Below are 16618 nucleotides of genomic sequence, written 5' to 3'. Positions count from 1 at the left end.
GAGATTTAAATACTTGTGGGTGATGGATAGTAAATGACTATGAGGAATGTTAGCTTATGTGTTATTTGGGTAAGGACTGATTTGCTGACTGAAAAAACTGAATGTTGTGTGTTCCCCTTTGCCAATAATTTGCAGGGGGAGCAGACAGGTAGGGTATAATATTATCTTTAATCTTAAACTGTGGAATCTGGAGTGCAACATAAAAAGTCTAGAAGTGGCTGTGACGAAGTACCTATGATGTATTTTGGATCCTGGAAGTATATCTTCATCTTCCACTGCTCAGAGGTCAAAAACTAGTAACAGGGTTTATCAGGTCTTGGCACATACTATCCTTGAACTTACAGAAGGATTCACATGGCCCTTTGCCAGCAGACTCCATTACAGGACAGGTTTGTCGTAAGGTTGTATTCTTTTTTTCTGTAGAAGCATGGCAAAGAGTAATGATATGTTTCACTGTGTTTTGAGTATTACAACATTTCAGTGAATGCACTTAAGGGTAAGTTGATCCGGATTTATTACAACTTGATTATTGTGAATTATTTTTTTAAATCATGTTACCTCCTTCGTCACTCTAGGAAATCTTCTTTATTTGGTTGCTACAGAGGATGAGCCATATTAAAATTGCAAATAAATTCGAAGGACTTGTAAAAATGGATCTTTATTCTGTGCATTCAATTAGTTGTTCTTTCTTCTGACCATTATTGGCTGCATGTTCTCTTGCTTGTACAATGACATTCAAGGAAGTGATGTTATTTTACTTAACACAGAAATTAATGTAAGCATGTATCTACCAGATACAAAATTCTCTGCTTTCAAAATACCTTGGACTTTCAGATTACCTGTGATAGAATCTCGAGTCTAGAGGAGTTTAGTGATAAAAAGAAAAATAATGATATTAATGATAATATAATGATATATATAAATATAATGATAATGAAGAAAAATAATGATATTAAATATCTTGGATATGTCTCATGGTTTTTGTTAAACCATGAGTTATCACAGAACCATGAGTTGGTGTGAAATAGTGGAGGGAGGAAACACTGTTGTGTAGGGAGCAAACACTTTATGTCAGGATAGTGTCTGCTGCTTGGAACAATTATTTCTGTTACATTTTTTTTTATTAGTGTTAGGTTTTTATTGTCAACTGTGCTGACAGAGGTACCTATAGGCTTTGGACAGATCTGGATACTAACAGTTGCGTGTTGTAGTGAATTGCTGAATTGCAAAATTAAATTCTTTTGGTACTGGATCATGGATTTCTCATCTGTGTAAATGAAAATGTTCCAAAGAGATCACTAATTTTGTATTTTTTACTCTAGTACTAATGAATTTGGACTGTTTTGTAATATATGCATCTTTTTTTTTTTTTTCCTTTTGCAGATTTTCTTCCTGGGAAGCATTGCTGTTTGCATATAAAGAATATCTTAGAGTTACTGCAACTGAGTTTAGAATGTTGCTTTACTTGTGATTCTGATGGAGGAATAACCAGATCTCAGGCTGCTGCACTGGAAGACTTTGCAGGAAATACAAAATGTCATCTAATAGGAGTCAGAACCCGCACGGACTTAAACAAATTGGTCTTGACCAGATATGGGATGACCTAAGAGCTGGAATTCAACAGGTTTACACCAGACAAAGTATGGCAAAATCCAGATACATGGAACTCTACACGTATCCTAGCATTTAAGCCAATTAGTACTTTCATTCTTTCGTTGTTGGTAGATTAAAAATAGTTTTTTACATTTTTAAATTCAAAATTGCTTCATAACTAGTTGATTTAGTAATGTTTAAGAATATATTTTTATTTTGAAGATCAGCCTTTTCTGTTTAATCTTACTGGCAAGTAAGCAGAAAGATTCATTGTTCTGGAAAACTCTTAGTTATGTATACTTCCAAATTTCAGGTTTGATTGTGATTGTTTGATAGAGCACATATTTAAACTTTTTATTAACTTTTTTTCCTTTATATGTTAGATTTTGGCATTATTTTGTGGGTCTGACTTGTAATGTCCAGTTACCTTGAAAAATTTGCTCTTCTGAACCTCAAAATAGTTCTTTAATCTGAGTTGTTTTTATGATTTTTCCAGCCAGTGTGAGGATGTGCACAACGGATTTCTCTTGAATTGCTAATTCATATCCAAGAGCTGTTGAAGTTTTCCAGCATCTCCTATTCTGTAGATTGTTGCTGTGTTCATCCTTGTATGTGTATACTGAACTACTACTTGGAAAACTTCAGGAAACTTGTTTCTGTCAGGTAGTGTGTCAGGACTGAGGTCAAGGAGTTGAAGGTAACTCCCAACCTCTACTCTGCTCTTGTGAGACCTCCCGCTTGGGGCACCATGTTCAGCTCTGGGGCCCCCAGCACAAGAAGGGCATGGTTGTATTAAAGCAAGTCCAGAGGAGGGCCGTGAAGGTAATCAAAGGGCTGGAGCACCTCTTCTATGAAGACAGGCTGAGGGAATTGGGGTTGTTCAGCCTGGAGAAGAGAAGGCTCTGGGGAGACCTTACAGCAGCCTTCTGGTACCTAAAGGGAGCCTACAGGAAAGCTGGAGAGGGATTCCTTGTCAGGGAGTGTAACGATCGGACAAGACGTAATGGTTTTAAACTAAAAGAGGATAGATTTAGATTAGATATAAGGAAGAAATTCTTTACTCTGAGGGTGGTGAGGCACTGGCACGGGTTGTCCAGAGAAGCTGTGGATGCCCCATCCCTGGAAGTGTTTGAGGCCAGGTTGGATGGGGCTTTGGGCAACCTGGTCTGGTGGGGGCATCCCTGCCCATGGCAGAGGGTTGGAATTAGATGATCTTTAAGGCCCCTTCCAATCCAAACCATTCTGTGATTCTATGATCTTCAATCACTGATTTTTTAAAGAGACATGTGCCTCTTCCTGTATTACAGATTCAGTGTTTAACTTAAGTACATTGCTTGGAAAGTGATAAATCCTGCTTTTGTGCCTTTTGTAAAAAGTGACAGGCAGTTGGATTTGACAAGGAACCACAGTAAGATGAAATCACTCACCTGTTCTCTGTTTTGCATCTCTTGGTCAGTATTCATTCTAAGAACCTTCTACTGCCCAGTAGATTTAAGTACTGTTTAAGAAGATTGTGGTACAGCAAAGTGTATAGACATATGACAAAAGAAATTGAATGGTTGTATGCATTTCCTTACTTACTTCAAGTAATTCTGATAGTTTTCTTAATTTTTGGAGATTTTTAATAAAGGTTATTATTCTAATACATAAATTAATCTTAAAATTGTTGTTGGCACTTATTTGGAATTGTGCCTCAAATTTTAGTCTATTTTTGTTAACTTATTTGAAGAGACAGCTTAAAAAAAAACAACAATGCAAGGCAACTAGTTCTGTGGTTCTCTGGACTTTCTAAGGAGACAGAAATGTTTGTTTTCTGCATGCATAATCTCAGAGCAGGTGTGTAATCTTATATATGCTTGCAGAATCCATGCTCCGAAGAAGAAGAAAAGCCCTGCGGAGTCTCTCGATTGTGTCTAGGATTTTTCATTAGAGGCAGGAAGATGAAATAACATTTGGTTTAGGGTCAGAGCTTTTCCCGAGACTTGAGATGACCGAAGCCTTGTTGCTAGATCCAGTGTTGTTCTTTACTGAACTAAACAAATCTGCAGAAGTTCAGTATTTGCAAGAAATCTGACATGCACTAGAACCTCTGAGGGATTTTTTTTTCTTCTGAGTGCCTTTAACATATTCCTGTGTGTGAGTTCTATCAAAAGTTCAGCTGAGGACTAAATACTTGGTGTAGTAGCACTCTTAAAGCATCTACTTTTTTTCCCCTCTCCATCAGATGTTCTCAAATACTCATTGGATGAAGCTGTGAAAGGGCTATCTTGTATATTAACTACTCATTTGCTTCATGCTGCTTCAAGTGAGTTGTTGAGCCTTGAAATTTAGGTGGATTTTGTTTCTTCCATAAGTGAATTCATTTGATGAATAATTTTGGTAGTTGACTTTTATATTTATTTGTGGATTAATTTAATAGTCTGGTACCTCAGAATATTTGGCGCTGGTTAGGCTAGGAGTTTTGAATCAACTATCAAGATGATAATGCACTTTACATCCTATATCAAGTGCAAATGCTCAAAATTTGTGCTTGAAAGAAGATTTATCCCTTTTTAGATGCAGTATTGGAAACATTTGCTCAGTCATCACATACAATGAGTCTAGTAGATTGACAGACTTTTCAAGAGGCTCTGAATAGCTGGGTTTGGAAAGCAAAACAGATGAGTTTCAGCTGAGTGTAAGGTCTAAAGATCAGCCTTACTTCCGAGAAGGCTGAATGTGACACGTTTGGAAATCTTGTGGAGTGGACAGTTCAGTCATTTCCTCATCCTTTTTTGTTGTGTGCAACTGTCTTTGCTTCTGTATCTGGTATTGAACTTTTAGCCAGCATTGATTGGAGGTGTGGAAGTTCTTGCTGTGCTTTGTTAAAATGAATTTTAGAAAGTAGAGGGAGAGTTAAGCAGTTCAGACAGTTTGAACCCTCCATCCTATCTCCACTCATTCTCTTTATCCAGAGAGTCCTTTTGTGAGACAGTGGATTCAATCTCTGTTGAGTATAGGTCAGAGCTGGTATTTAAGTTTTCTTTATGCTTTCTTTAGCAGGAGAATTAATAGGTTGATTATTCTGGGTGTTTTCGAGATCGGAGAATATTGAAGAGGTGAACCAAGAAATCTTGTTTCTGAATGGTAGTTCTAAAGACTTCAATCCCTACTCTTTCAGATTCCTTTGTGCTTCTGATTTCAGGATGTACTTTTTTTTTGGTCAAATGAGACCATGACCAAATGTTTTTTTTTTAGCGCAGCACATACTCTTGTGATTCATTTTTGTCCTACCAGCTATGTCAAAGCACCTAACCAGAAGAGCAGTCCTTTAGAGAAGGTGTGATATTTTTATTTACTGCTCGTTGCACAGTTATGATGGATTGTACTGTAATTACTTTTTGATATATGTTCTTTGTTTCCTGTTGAGAACGTCCTTATAGAAACAAAATTCTTTTAGAATGGTACTTGTTGTTTTCCTTTTTTTTTTTTTTTTTTTTTTTTCCTTTAGCAATAATTAGTTTGGAGGCTGTTAGGAAAAGGACTAGGTTGTAAAAGTCAGTTCTGTAACAGTGATGAAGTTTGTGGAACCCTGGAGAAAACCAGCAAATTTTGATATCACTGCACATGACAATTTTGATATCACTGCACATGAGAGGGTAGTTTACTGATAAGTTGTTCTGTCTCCCTTATACAAAGGGAAAATGAGCTCAAGCCACCATTCTGTAACAAAAACAACAAAAGAGGAACCCCACTTGTTGCAATAAGTCAGGGAGTAGTATTACCAATGTATGCAGAGTATTTCTCCATGTCATTTGATCTATTTTGACACAACTGGCAGTGGGTCTGTCCAAGAAAGCACCATCCTTGCAAAGCAAGTTGTGAGCTTCTGAACTCTTGATGGAACACCTATTACTTTGTTTACTCTTATAACAATACAAATAAGAACAAGTTGAATAAGTCACTTATGTTCATGGCCACCTCTTCCCAACATCCATCTGGCAATGGTAATATATTTGTACATCTTCCATTTTACAATTATTTTTTTTACAGAAGCTGTTGACAGTTTTTTAAACTATTTGATAAGTCTGTGATTTATTTTCCTCAGATGATTTGGGATTTCCACACATTCAGATTTAAATTCTGCAGTGGAGGGAATTAAAGGATTTGGTAATTTACCCTGTTTTATGTATCCTAAACAGATACTCAGACCAAGTATTAGACTATCAGAAAAGTTTCCTGCACTATATTGAACTAGCATGAATTTTCACAGTGGCTTACCCAAAAAGCTGAATAACTTCTTGAAGTTATTCTTTTCTTCCTCAAAGAAGTCTTCAATGATTGATGAATGGGAAGCTCAGTGGTTCACCATTATTTCATACCTGTGCGCTTCTTATTTGAAAACTCAAGATTTTTTTGTCATAAACTCATGCTCTTACTGTCTTACTTTACAAAACATAATCTGGGAAGCATTTATAGATTATTTTTAGGCAGTGTAATTATTTTATACGTATGTTGAACAGAGGAACCTTTTTGTTCATTTGTAATATGTAAGGAATGTGTTCAGCTGGGGAGAAGAACTGTTTAAGGATTCTAGGCATCATTACTGTGAATAAGATTTCAGTCTACGTGAAGCAGAGAGAGAGAGAGCTTAAAATGTTTTAATTGGTAGTAGGAAGAGTACTATGGAAGGTTTGATTGTTTTACTGAAAAGTGCATCTGCAGTGTCCAAATCAACTTCATTATATTATTGTCCCTTTATTAACAACTTGGCAATTATTTTTGAAAAGAATTATATGAGGTATTTTAAAGTAAAGATAAGTAAAGGTTAGGCTTTTCTGTCTAATTTCATTATTTTATGAACATCTTTCCCTTGCTTCTAAATTTGCTTACTGTGATTCAACTTTTTAAACTTACTTTAATGAAATAGTAGTTATTGATTATCCATTGCATCAAGTAATTGTACATCAGAAAAGGTTATTGTGGTTTTGTCTCAGATTTTAGCACACAATAAGGGAAAAACATTCTTATATACATTGTAGTATATTTACATTCTAAAAATGCGAGACAACTCAGGATAATCTCCATGTTCATAAAATAAAATATATAAATACATGAAACATGTTTTTGCCTGTGGATAGATTCAGCATCAGTAGAACATTTTGCCCAAGGAGAATCATGAAGTTATTGCTTCTTTTGTAGTAGCCCTTGTTCTAATAGCTTTTTACTGAAATTCTTGTAAGATTCTTTAGTTAAGATTTTTAGTAAGCAGAAGTACTTTAAAACTGTAAGAATCTTTTATTTACTGATCCCACGAATCTGTTGTTACTGGGCAGTACAGCATCTTTTTTTTGTTGTTGTTTTTTTCTTAACGGACCTTATTCTTTCTGTACAGAAAAAGATACTGGGATGCTAGGGTATGCAGTTCTTAAACCTCAGAAACAGTTCCACTTTCTCTTGAGATTCTAAGCTATCCTTTCACGTTAATGGCAAATTGAGGTCGCTCTGCATACATCAAAGCAGCCTTCACTGTGCTAGTAGTAATCCTATTTACATTCAATACAATATTTCTTAGCATTTCTTGTGTGCAAGTTAGAGTTTATGTGGAATGTGAAGGTAGAAGTAAATGCACTTGTGGTAGAAGTAAATGAATTTGTTTACTCTTTTTGAAGGGTACACATGGTTACGCAGAAACGTAGGTATAATGGTACAGTCTTGTGTATACTTACAAAAATTGCTGCTTTGATTTTAAAGAAGTGCAGAATATATTTACATTAGTGTGATCAGTTCTTTATTTTTATATCTATGCTGATCGCTTGCTGTTCTACTTGCTTGTAGTAACCAAGAATATTCTGTACAAAATCAACTTCTGTCAATGCACAGAACTTTTAAACTTAACCTCAGTTATGGTGGTTCTTACACATTGACATAAAGACTACACTTTGTGTATGTATTTGAGTTTGAAAATCTGTATTTTCCTTGTAACTCAGTGCTTCTCTGCTATTCTTTTGGTTTTATGCCACGCAGATGGAAACAAGAAGTTGTCTATTAGTCTTTAGATGGCTTTTGCTGGAAGTTTCTCAATCTCAGACTTACATAAATGTATGTGAATTCGATTATGCCTGGATTCTCATAGCAGCATGCATGGCTGATTCTGTAATAGGTCCTACATTCACTGCCTCAGTCTTTCCCTGATTAACATGGGTATAGCTTAACAAAGCAGTAGTATGTCATATAAAGACTTAAATGTGTAATTGATCATAGAATAAGTTGTATTGAAACTTGGAGAATGTGTGGGGCTGGAGCCGGTGTCTTTTTTGTTTGGCTTTTGTTTGAACTGCTTTGTGGGGTATCTGTAACCTTTCCTAACAGAATTAACTTAAAAATGGGCTCTTGCTGATACCTTCCTGAAAAGAATTAAGGCTTCTGTTTTTATTTTTTGGTCAGTTGTTTTTTTGTATGTTGTTTTTTTTCCTTCCCATTGCTATTCCTCAGAAAGCTGAATTTCAGGTTTAAAGCACTTGTTCTGAAAAGTGACTTGATCTTGGCAACCTCATCATTTTAAAAACCTGTGCAAAATTTCATTAATCTGTTTGTTTTATGAGGTGTTAAAGTCATATAGACATGTATACTTCTCTTAGAATTTTTATTTATGCATGAGATGGTTTTGTGAAATTCACCCGACATAATCTGGACATGTGAGTTGAAATGACTTTAATCTGTCTGAAGAAAATGCATAAAGCAGTTCTCTATTGAAAATGGTAAGCTGAACTGTTTTATTGGAAGTGGTTTTACAAGAATACAAAATTTCCATAGCCTTTCCTAGCAAATTTTTTTTGTTGATGTTTTCAATAACTTTCTATATGTTGTTCTTGCATTACTTTGGTATAATTAAGGAAAATGCAAATTTTTGACAAATCTATAACTAATCTGAACTTGTTTGTGTTGACCTACTCTTAAGGTGACAGCATTTGGCATAGAGTTAATTACTGATTTAGATATGTAAAATAGCAAATTTATGCTTTATCTTCATTATAAAGAGACTGAAAGCAATAACAGAAAAACTCTGGTTAGAAGGTGTTTTGGCTTTGTCTTCTTGTTATAAAAGCTTTGTGGTCATTTCTCTGCCATAAATAATGTAGCTTTGTGCTAAATTATATTATTTCTGCTTCCCTTTCACTTCCTTTTATTTTTACATATCTGTACTCCAGCTATGCTATTTTCATAGCAATATGGGAGAACTGTGGGGACCCAGCTGTGCTACTGAAAGGGGAATCAGTTATTACCTCAGAAGCACAGTTTTCTTTGTATAAATTTAAAATTAGAGACTCATGTAACTAAGTAATTCACACCCATTGGCGTAAAATCTGAGTGTTTTCCTATTGTATTCAATTACAAAATTGATACTTGTCTCCCATATTTTGCCTACACTTGCTCCTTGAGGAAAAAAAGCTTCATGAAGTATTTTGGTACTTTTCTGGGGAAGGGGTTAGTTTAGAGGTGACCATAGCACTCTCAAGCTTACTGTTTTCATGGTGTACTTGCTCAAAAAGTTTATGCAGTACTGCTGAAAGACTGTTTCACTTCCCCTGTGCTGACACAGAAGTTTAGAACCTCTCAGCATATGATCTGGGAAAAGGAAAAATGGTTAGTTGTCATGGCAGTTGCTTCCTCAAATCCACACTGAATGTCTGCGTGAACTCCTTTCCTACTAGAAAAGTAGGTGGCAAGGATGGAGATTAAGCCTTCCAGGTGCATTTTGTTTGTCAGGATTGTTTCCTTCAGTAGTTATGTTGTACAAAGCCATGAGTTCATTATGAAATGGTAGCTGCTTAGCTCTAGAAACTGAGTAAAGGTTGCTTTAAAAGCAGTGTAAATTGTATTGAAGACAAAGATGGTAAAATTAATTTTAGTCTTTGGATGCTTCTTGAATCACATTTTAGAGAGTTTTAGGGAAGAATAAAGTTTTGAAAGATTTTTCATCTCAACTTACACAATACTGAATAAATTTACAAACTTGCTTTTCGTCTCCTACCTCAAATCTTAATTTTAGATAAATAAATCTAATTCCTCTTTCACTACAAAGATGACAGAAAGATTCAGCTAATTCTTAAGATGGTTTGTCCTCTTGCTGAACCAAGCTTGAAGTTTAGAAGCCAGAAGCTTTGGGCACAATGCAACTTCACTGTAGTGTAAACTATTGATAAATTAACTTCTCTGATTGTTGTAAGATGTAAATCACTATGCAGAACTGTGCAAACATCCACAGAAATGTTTCCTAATAGACATTTGGGTATGTACTTGACTTCCAAAGTACAAGGCAGTTGAAGGGGATTAGTTTGCTTTCTGCAACAAAGAAATATTTTTATAGCATTCTTCTTGTGATTCTCAGATGGACTGGCATGTACTTTGCTGCAGACAGCACATCTCTGATTTTGTTTTGCATATGTCAGTCTTTCTGTCAGTGGTTGGCTTTACCAGAAGGGGATGCAGATTGTAAACAAAGCCTAAGAGAGTATTCTTTTATGCATAATATGTCAAAGAGTTGTTTGCACTTACAAACTGCCTTCTGCACAGGCAAACTGTAACTTCATTTTGACTTGCGTAGAACAACTAAAATAGAGTATTTGGAAAGTGCCATCTTGGACACTTTGGCTAGTGAGACTCAAGCTGGAACTACAAGTAAAGGTGGCTATTGCTGGTATATTTTTACTTCATCTCTGAGGTGATTACTGTAAGGAATGGACAAAAGATCAAAATCTTTCTCAGCATTTACTTTACAGGAAGTCCTGGATTTAACAGTAAAATGTATGGGGCTGAAAAAAAGCTTATGTCTTCTAGCCTTGGTCTTTTATTTTTCTGAAGGCTGTTGGGATGATTGTTAGAGAAGAGCAGAAAGAGTATTATTATCATCAGGCTGTATTCACAAAAAACATAAGAATTACTCACCATCTGGGCTCCTTGTATTTTTAGGCTTGATCAAAGCCACTTGGGTTAGGAGAGCTACGAGAAGGAGGAGGCAAAACTCCAAGCTCAGTATTTATAAATCAAAACCCGAAATTCCTTGCATCATTATGGAGGGACTTCCCATACACAATCCAGAGCACCTTAGGTTAAATATTTTAAAGTTAAACTGTGAGGTAAGCCCTGCTTTTCTTCTTCGTGGGAGGGAAAAGTTTTGTATCCAGAGAAAATTTGTTGTACTGTATAGCATTGCTCACTTGAATGGGGAATTCTGAAATTGGAGTGTAGATGATAAAAGTAGTGACAGTGCCAGGAAAGTTGAACAAACAAGTAGCTAGGAGCTGAAAGAAATCGATAATGTTCAGGTAATAAGTGGCTGATAAGAGATTAGGAAGCTGATAAAGCTTTGGTTACTAAGCACAAATAAAGGTTTCAGACTGTTGTTTGCTATCATTATTTGGCACCTAGAAGAGGTAACAGGTAAGGACTGAGGTTATAATATACATTTTCAAAAATGGTTAATTTTTGGCAAAGAGCATTATCGTTTTGGGCAGAATGAGATGACTTTCTAAGCAAGCATGTGAGTATAGGATAGAAATAGACTTTTCCTTTGAAATTCATCAAAAAAAAAAAATGAGTCTCTTTCCTTGTAGTGTAGAGTACACTCTGAAGCTGAAAACCCAGTTTAAGATTCTGAGTTGTTTATGAAATATTTCTTAAAGAAATTGCAAAGGAGGTAACTGAGTATTTTTCAGATTTTTTTCTGCTTGAGCTTTACTGTTTAAATACCAGCAGCAAGTCTGTTATGACTGTAATGGACTGTGTATTTTGGGTTTCTAATTCCCTTGGTATTTAATCACACTGATTTCTTTCATTTTATTGTGCTGGTCTTTCAGAAGGGGACGAAAAAGCCAAATCTCGGCAATATACTAATTTCCTAATGTGCAGCATACCATGGGCAAAGCCTGTCTAGTGGTTAAAGCTTGACCCATTAGTTAAAACACGAGTTAAAGCCAAATTAGACCTTTTAGATCACTTATTACAACATTGCTCTAACGAGAGATGTGACTCAAAAACCTGCCCTTAGACTATCAGTAGAAGCATGACTGCTCAGTACCTTTCTTCTTGTTGGCTAATTGTTTATTGAGTGAGTCATCACAGTAACTTTTGTTGTCACATCATCAATGTCCAGTTGCATTCAGTGTTACTGACCTAGCTTGTTTCTTTGTGGAGTGCAGTTTCTTTTAGGATGCTTTCTTACATGAAGTGTTTCAAGCAATGTGATTTCCACGTAGTACTTTGGAAGAATTCTGAATATTTGAATGTGTGGTGGTGGTGGTGTTTTTTTTTCTTCCAGAAAACAGAATGTTCTCTTGAAATGTCATGCTAACAGATACAATAAGTCTTCCAGGTTGTACTAATATGAGAGGAAAAAATACTGCAAGCAGATAGTTCAGTTACGCTTCTAGCTGTAAATTGGGTTTCGGTGAATCTCATCATGAAGCTCTCTTTATGTTGAGGAAAGTGTTGAAATTTCTTTCTGTTCATATGAAAGCTTATGTATGTTTAGAAAGCCATTATAATACATCAGATAAATTCAATTTAAACCTTAAAAACAACCTTCCCAGAAAATTCCACTACTTCATTTTGTTGGTGGTCTTGTTAGGTAAATTTAATGTTCCTATCAGTATTTGCAGTGCAGTCCACAGTGCACACTTCTGCTACAGATAGTTCTGCTTAAAATTACTTTATTTTTCTTAGCTTTGATTTTATTTTACGTGAGTTAATGTAATATATGGTGAAGTCATTTACAGTAATACAAAAATAGTTTCTTTAAATTAACTTGATTTTTTTATTGTATTCTTAATGTCCTGTGCTCACACATACATATTCCTTAACTTCCTTGTCAGTCACGTTTATAACTACTGTACTAGTGTACACCAGTCTAATCAAGCACGTGGAGCTGGAGTACCTCCTTCTAAATCAAAAAAGGGCCAAACACCTGGAGGTGCTCAGTTTGTGGGTTTGGAGTTGTACAAACGCCTAAAAGAATTTCTGAAGAATTACTTGACAAATCTTCTTAAGGTAAGATGGAATGTTAGATCAATTGGTGTTTGTAGTAATATGGGCTGACTTGAGGAAAAACTTGTACCAACAAAACTGGAACCGTGTGCAGTCATTGGAAGTAAATTGAATGATCTTGAAATCTGCTTTCATCTCAAGCATTACATTAAACATTAGAAGGCATTGTAGGCTTTACCTCGGCATAAGCGTTTTTTCCCCCTCTTCCTGCCAAAGGGGTGTGTATGTGTGTTATAAAAGTAATGTTATATGTCATCTTAAATTGTCCTGTAACTTGAACAAGTATAGCCAGACTTTCTAACCTGTTAACCAGCATATTAGTAGTGCTGAAAAAATGGTTGCCTGTAATGTTGAAAATGCCTGATGGTAGACCTTAATTTATTATAATTGATACATTATAGAGCAATGGGCTGCACTGTAAGAGAAAATTTTCCTATTTGTTTTTGGAAAAGGGTTCAATATTAAGGAACCATGCTTTTGATTTTTAGGATTTTAGTTTTGAGCAACAGTAAAAGAATTCTTAGTCTTGAAGTCTACCTTGTAATTAATTTACATGACTGCATGAAGGTGTCTCAAGGTTTTATTCAGAATGCATTCCTGTTTTATTTCCATGTCAATTCAAACTGTACTGGTCCAGTTTGGAAAGATACCTGAATTTCTGCATAGTACTTCTCCCTCGCCCTAGCACACTCATCAGTGTAGCTGTCTGTTTCTAATATAGAGCCATCTCTCTCTTTCAGGAGAGAGCGTCTTTGTCTATGCTTTCCTTTCATGATTTTTGTGGTTTTTGTTTGATTTTTTTTTTTGTTTTGTTTTGGGAGTATTGTGTTTTGTTTTGTACTTTTTTTATTGCAAAAGTAAAATTATTAGTCCTGTTTCCTATAAATTTATTTCATGGCATACATTTATTGTATACCCTTATGTCTTTTTACCTTAAATACTACTTTTTTATAAAAAATACTACTAATTTTACCCAATACTACTGGCAAACTTTTGGTTGTTTTTTGTTTTAGGACGGTGAAGATTTGATGGATGAGAGTGTGCTGAAATTCTACACTCAACAGTGGGAAGACTATAGGTTTTCAAGCAAAGTACTGAATGGGATATGTGCCTACCTCAATCGACATTGGGTTCGTCGTGAGTGCGATGAAGGTCGTAAAGGAATATATGAAATTTATTCGGTAGGTAGCCTTTTGAAGTGAGTGATTTGTCCATTTTGTCTGTCTTATTTGCACTCTCATCCTACAAATCACTCCTTGAAACTTTCTATTTGTAGGACATTTACAGAAGTTTTGAAGTGGGCATCATAGAATTTGTTAAAAGAAATTGCACCTCTTTCCTTATCCCCCATGCCATTATATTATAAAAGTTCGATGGGTCTAAATGTGAGGATGTATAATCCACTTGGTACCTATTGGGACTACCAGTATCAATCTGACAAGAGCTGTCCCTTCTTGATATTTGCTGCTTGTACTGTTATCTGTATGTATCTACGTAGCCTTGTCTTTCCACTTAGAATTCAGTCAAGTGTTTCAAATACAAGACCAGGAAGTGAATTGCCTTTTTCTGTTAACTTCAATGCATCTCTACAAATCTTTTAGCATTCAAACTGTCAAGATTTAGACAACATTTGGTTTGTAATATCAGTCTGGAAGATTGATATGTGATCTTGATTATTTTTTAAAAAATTTTTTTCAAATATAATAAGAGAAGAACATGGTTATCCAAGATGAAGATTTTCTGCTAAAAGTACATTTTTTTTATAATGGATAAGTATTGTCCTTGCTGGAGATGCATTAGGAAATGTGTTTTACTTTTTCGCTGAAATAACTTTGTGTAGGGTAGAAAAACAGTTGATATCCTTACTTACCTCCCTCTCCACTGTTCTACCTTTCACTAGTCTAGCGCTAAGGGATTGTGCCAGCCTGAAAATCATTAACAGAAAAAGCAGTATAACGTCAAAATAATATGCAAGGTTTGTTATTTTTCAGAGCTGGCAGTGGATCACTGTCAGAAAAGGGGACACCTAGGTAACTCTACCTTAAGTAGAGTTAGCAGTAAAGCAAAAGGTAATTTTTCTGTGAAACAGTTTTATTGCATGAGAAATCTGTGTGCCAGAACATAATCGTAAAAATAAGTTCTGATTACTTAGTGTACTATATCAATTTTCCTTAAAGAGTTATGCTCTGTGTGTGTACAAGTACTTTTTTCTTTTTTTAACTCCATCTTTCACCTCCCTTCCTCTAGCTTGCCTTGGTGACCTGGAGAGACTGCTTATTCAGGCCATTAAATAAGCAGGTATATTTATATACATATATGTGTGTGTATACAGATTGTATAACTATAGCATTATTTTAGATGGTTAATTTTATATATTCTTGGTGACTGCTCCAAGGAGAACTAGGGGTACAAAAAAGCCCCAGAAAATAAAATAGATTTCTGCTCCTTTTTGTGATGTTAAGAAGATAAAATATTTTGAGGGAATTAACCTTCCCTTAATTTTATTTGTTTGTTTGTTTTTAAGTAGTTGAACTTTGATATCAACACTGCTCCATTATCTCTTTGCTTAGAGGATCCTTGGCATTCTTTAATGAAGCTAGCCTTAAATGAAGTAACAACTTCTAATATTTGCAGGACAGGCAGGAGTACATAGTGACAGTGATGTCTTAAGGTTTGAGAAAGTCAGGATTTTGAGAGAACAGATAGTGACAAGGCTGAGATTTTGATCCAGATTTTGATCTCATGTTACTATGGATCTTTTAACTTACTCTGATGCCTGGGAGATTCAAGTCAACCAAATATTTTTTAATTAGTGAATCAGTACAATATAAAACAAGATGATTCTATCACAATGAAATATTGTGTTTATGTATATCTCACTCTTATTTACTAGTTTTTTATGATGAAAAGATGTACTGTATAATGAAAGTGCTAGTTGTATTTCAGTGTAAAAGAGCAGTAGTTATACCACGGTATCCATCAGCATGAAGAGTAGCTTTCTTTTAAAGTACAGGTGGTTGGTTAGCTCTTATTGCAATGTTTTCTTGTATTTCAGGTATAAATCAAACAGAAGTTTGGTTTGGGTGTTTTTGAATTAAAAAAACAAAAACAACAAAAAAAGAACATTTGAAGTAAATAAAAGGGAACAAACAATAAAGCCTAAGCACATTCATACCCTTTTATAGCTCACCACTAATTGTACTCTAATCACACTGTAGAACTTACAGGTGTAGCATACTCTCAGTGATGTCTGTAGAAATTTTATATATTCAGGTATCCTTAAATTTTGTTCTCAAGGATCTTGACTTGTCTTTAACATAAGAATACATTCCTGATTAAATACCCTTCTGGACCTACCAGCTGTTTTTTCTGTGTTTGACTTGCTTTTAATCCCTCTTTTCGAAGGTAACAAATGCTGTGTTGAAACTGATTGAAAAGGAAAGAAATGGTGAAACTATCAATACCAGGCTGATCAGTGGAGTTGTACAATCTTATGGTAAATGAGATATCTTTAAGGTTTAATTACTTTCTTTTTAAAAAATAAGTGATGATAATCCTCTATCAAAACTCAGAAGTAGACTCCTGTCTCTTCTCCTTGGATGTTCAGTAAATATCGTTTTAGAGTAAAATAAATACAGTAATATGAAGTTTAACTTCATGTATGTAGAGACACTGGATGCATATTTACAGGTAATAAATATTTGTAAAGTTTGAAAGCAAAAATGATAATGTTGATTGCATATGAATCAGTTTTAGAGAAAAAACGGAAGGGTGAAAGTGTAGCAGTTTACAGAGCAGAGTGGGATTTTTTTTCCCCATTTGCATGAAGTTGAGAGTTTTGCCATGCAGATTAATGACCAGTTTCATAACTAAAAATAAGTATGCGTATAACGTGTAACTCTTAAGAGGGGAAAATACGGAAGGGGGGATTTGAACTATATTTTGAGAGAGTGGAGTTTTTCATGTCCTTGTGCTGCTTTTAAATGCTATAAATATATAC

At 35.1% G+C, this 16618-nt stretch overlaps 1 protein-coding gene across 4 annotated transcripts in view; it reads left to right on the top strand.

Annotated features, from left to right (window-relative positions):
* CUL1 (cullin 1) overlaps positions 1-16618 on the top strand; it is a 51584-nt gene that overhangs the window by 12594 nt on the left and 22372 nt on the right. For all 4 annotated transcript variants that reach the window (XM_035552582.2, XM_050709024.1, XM_050709025.1 and 1 more), the window contains 5 exons: positions 1384-1674; positions 12447-12621; positions 13632-13799; positions 14866-14916; positions 16024-16114. In XM_035552582.2, coding sequence (XP_035408475.1) covers positions 1535-1674; positions 12447-12621; positions 13632-13799; positions 14866-14916; positions 16024-16114 — 625 coding nt within the window. In that variant the 5' untranslated portion in view covers positions 1384-1534. The remainder of the gene's footprint in view (positions 1-1383; positions 1675-12446; positions 12622-13631; positions 13800-14865; positions 14917-16023; positions 16115-16618) is intronic.

The sequence above is a fragment of the Cygnus atratus genome, chromosome 2 (assembly GCF_013377495.2).
Source record: "Cygnus atratus isolate AKBS03 ecotype Queensland, Australia chromosome 2, CAtr_DNAZoo_HiC_assembly, whole genome shotgun sequence".
Classification (NCBI taxonomy): domain Eukaryota; kingdom Metazoa; phylum Chordata; class Aves; order Anseriformes; family Anatidae; genus Cygnus; species Cygnus atratus.
The sequence above is the reverse complement of the archived record's forward strand: the minus strand, read 5'-3'. Positions and strand labels throughout refer to the sequence as shown.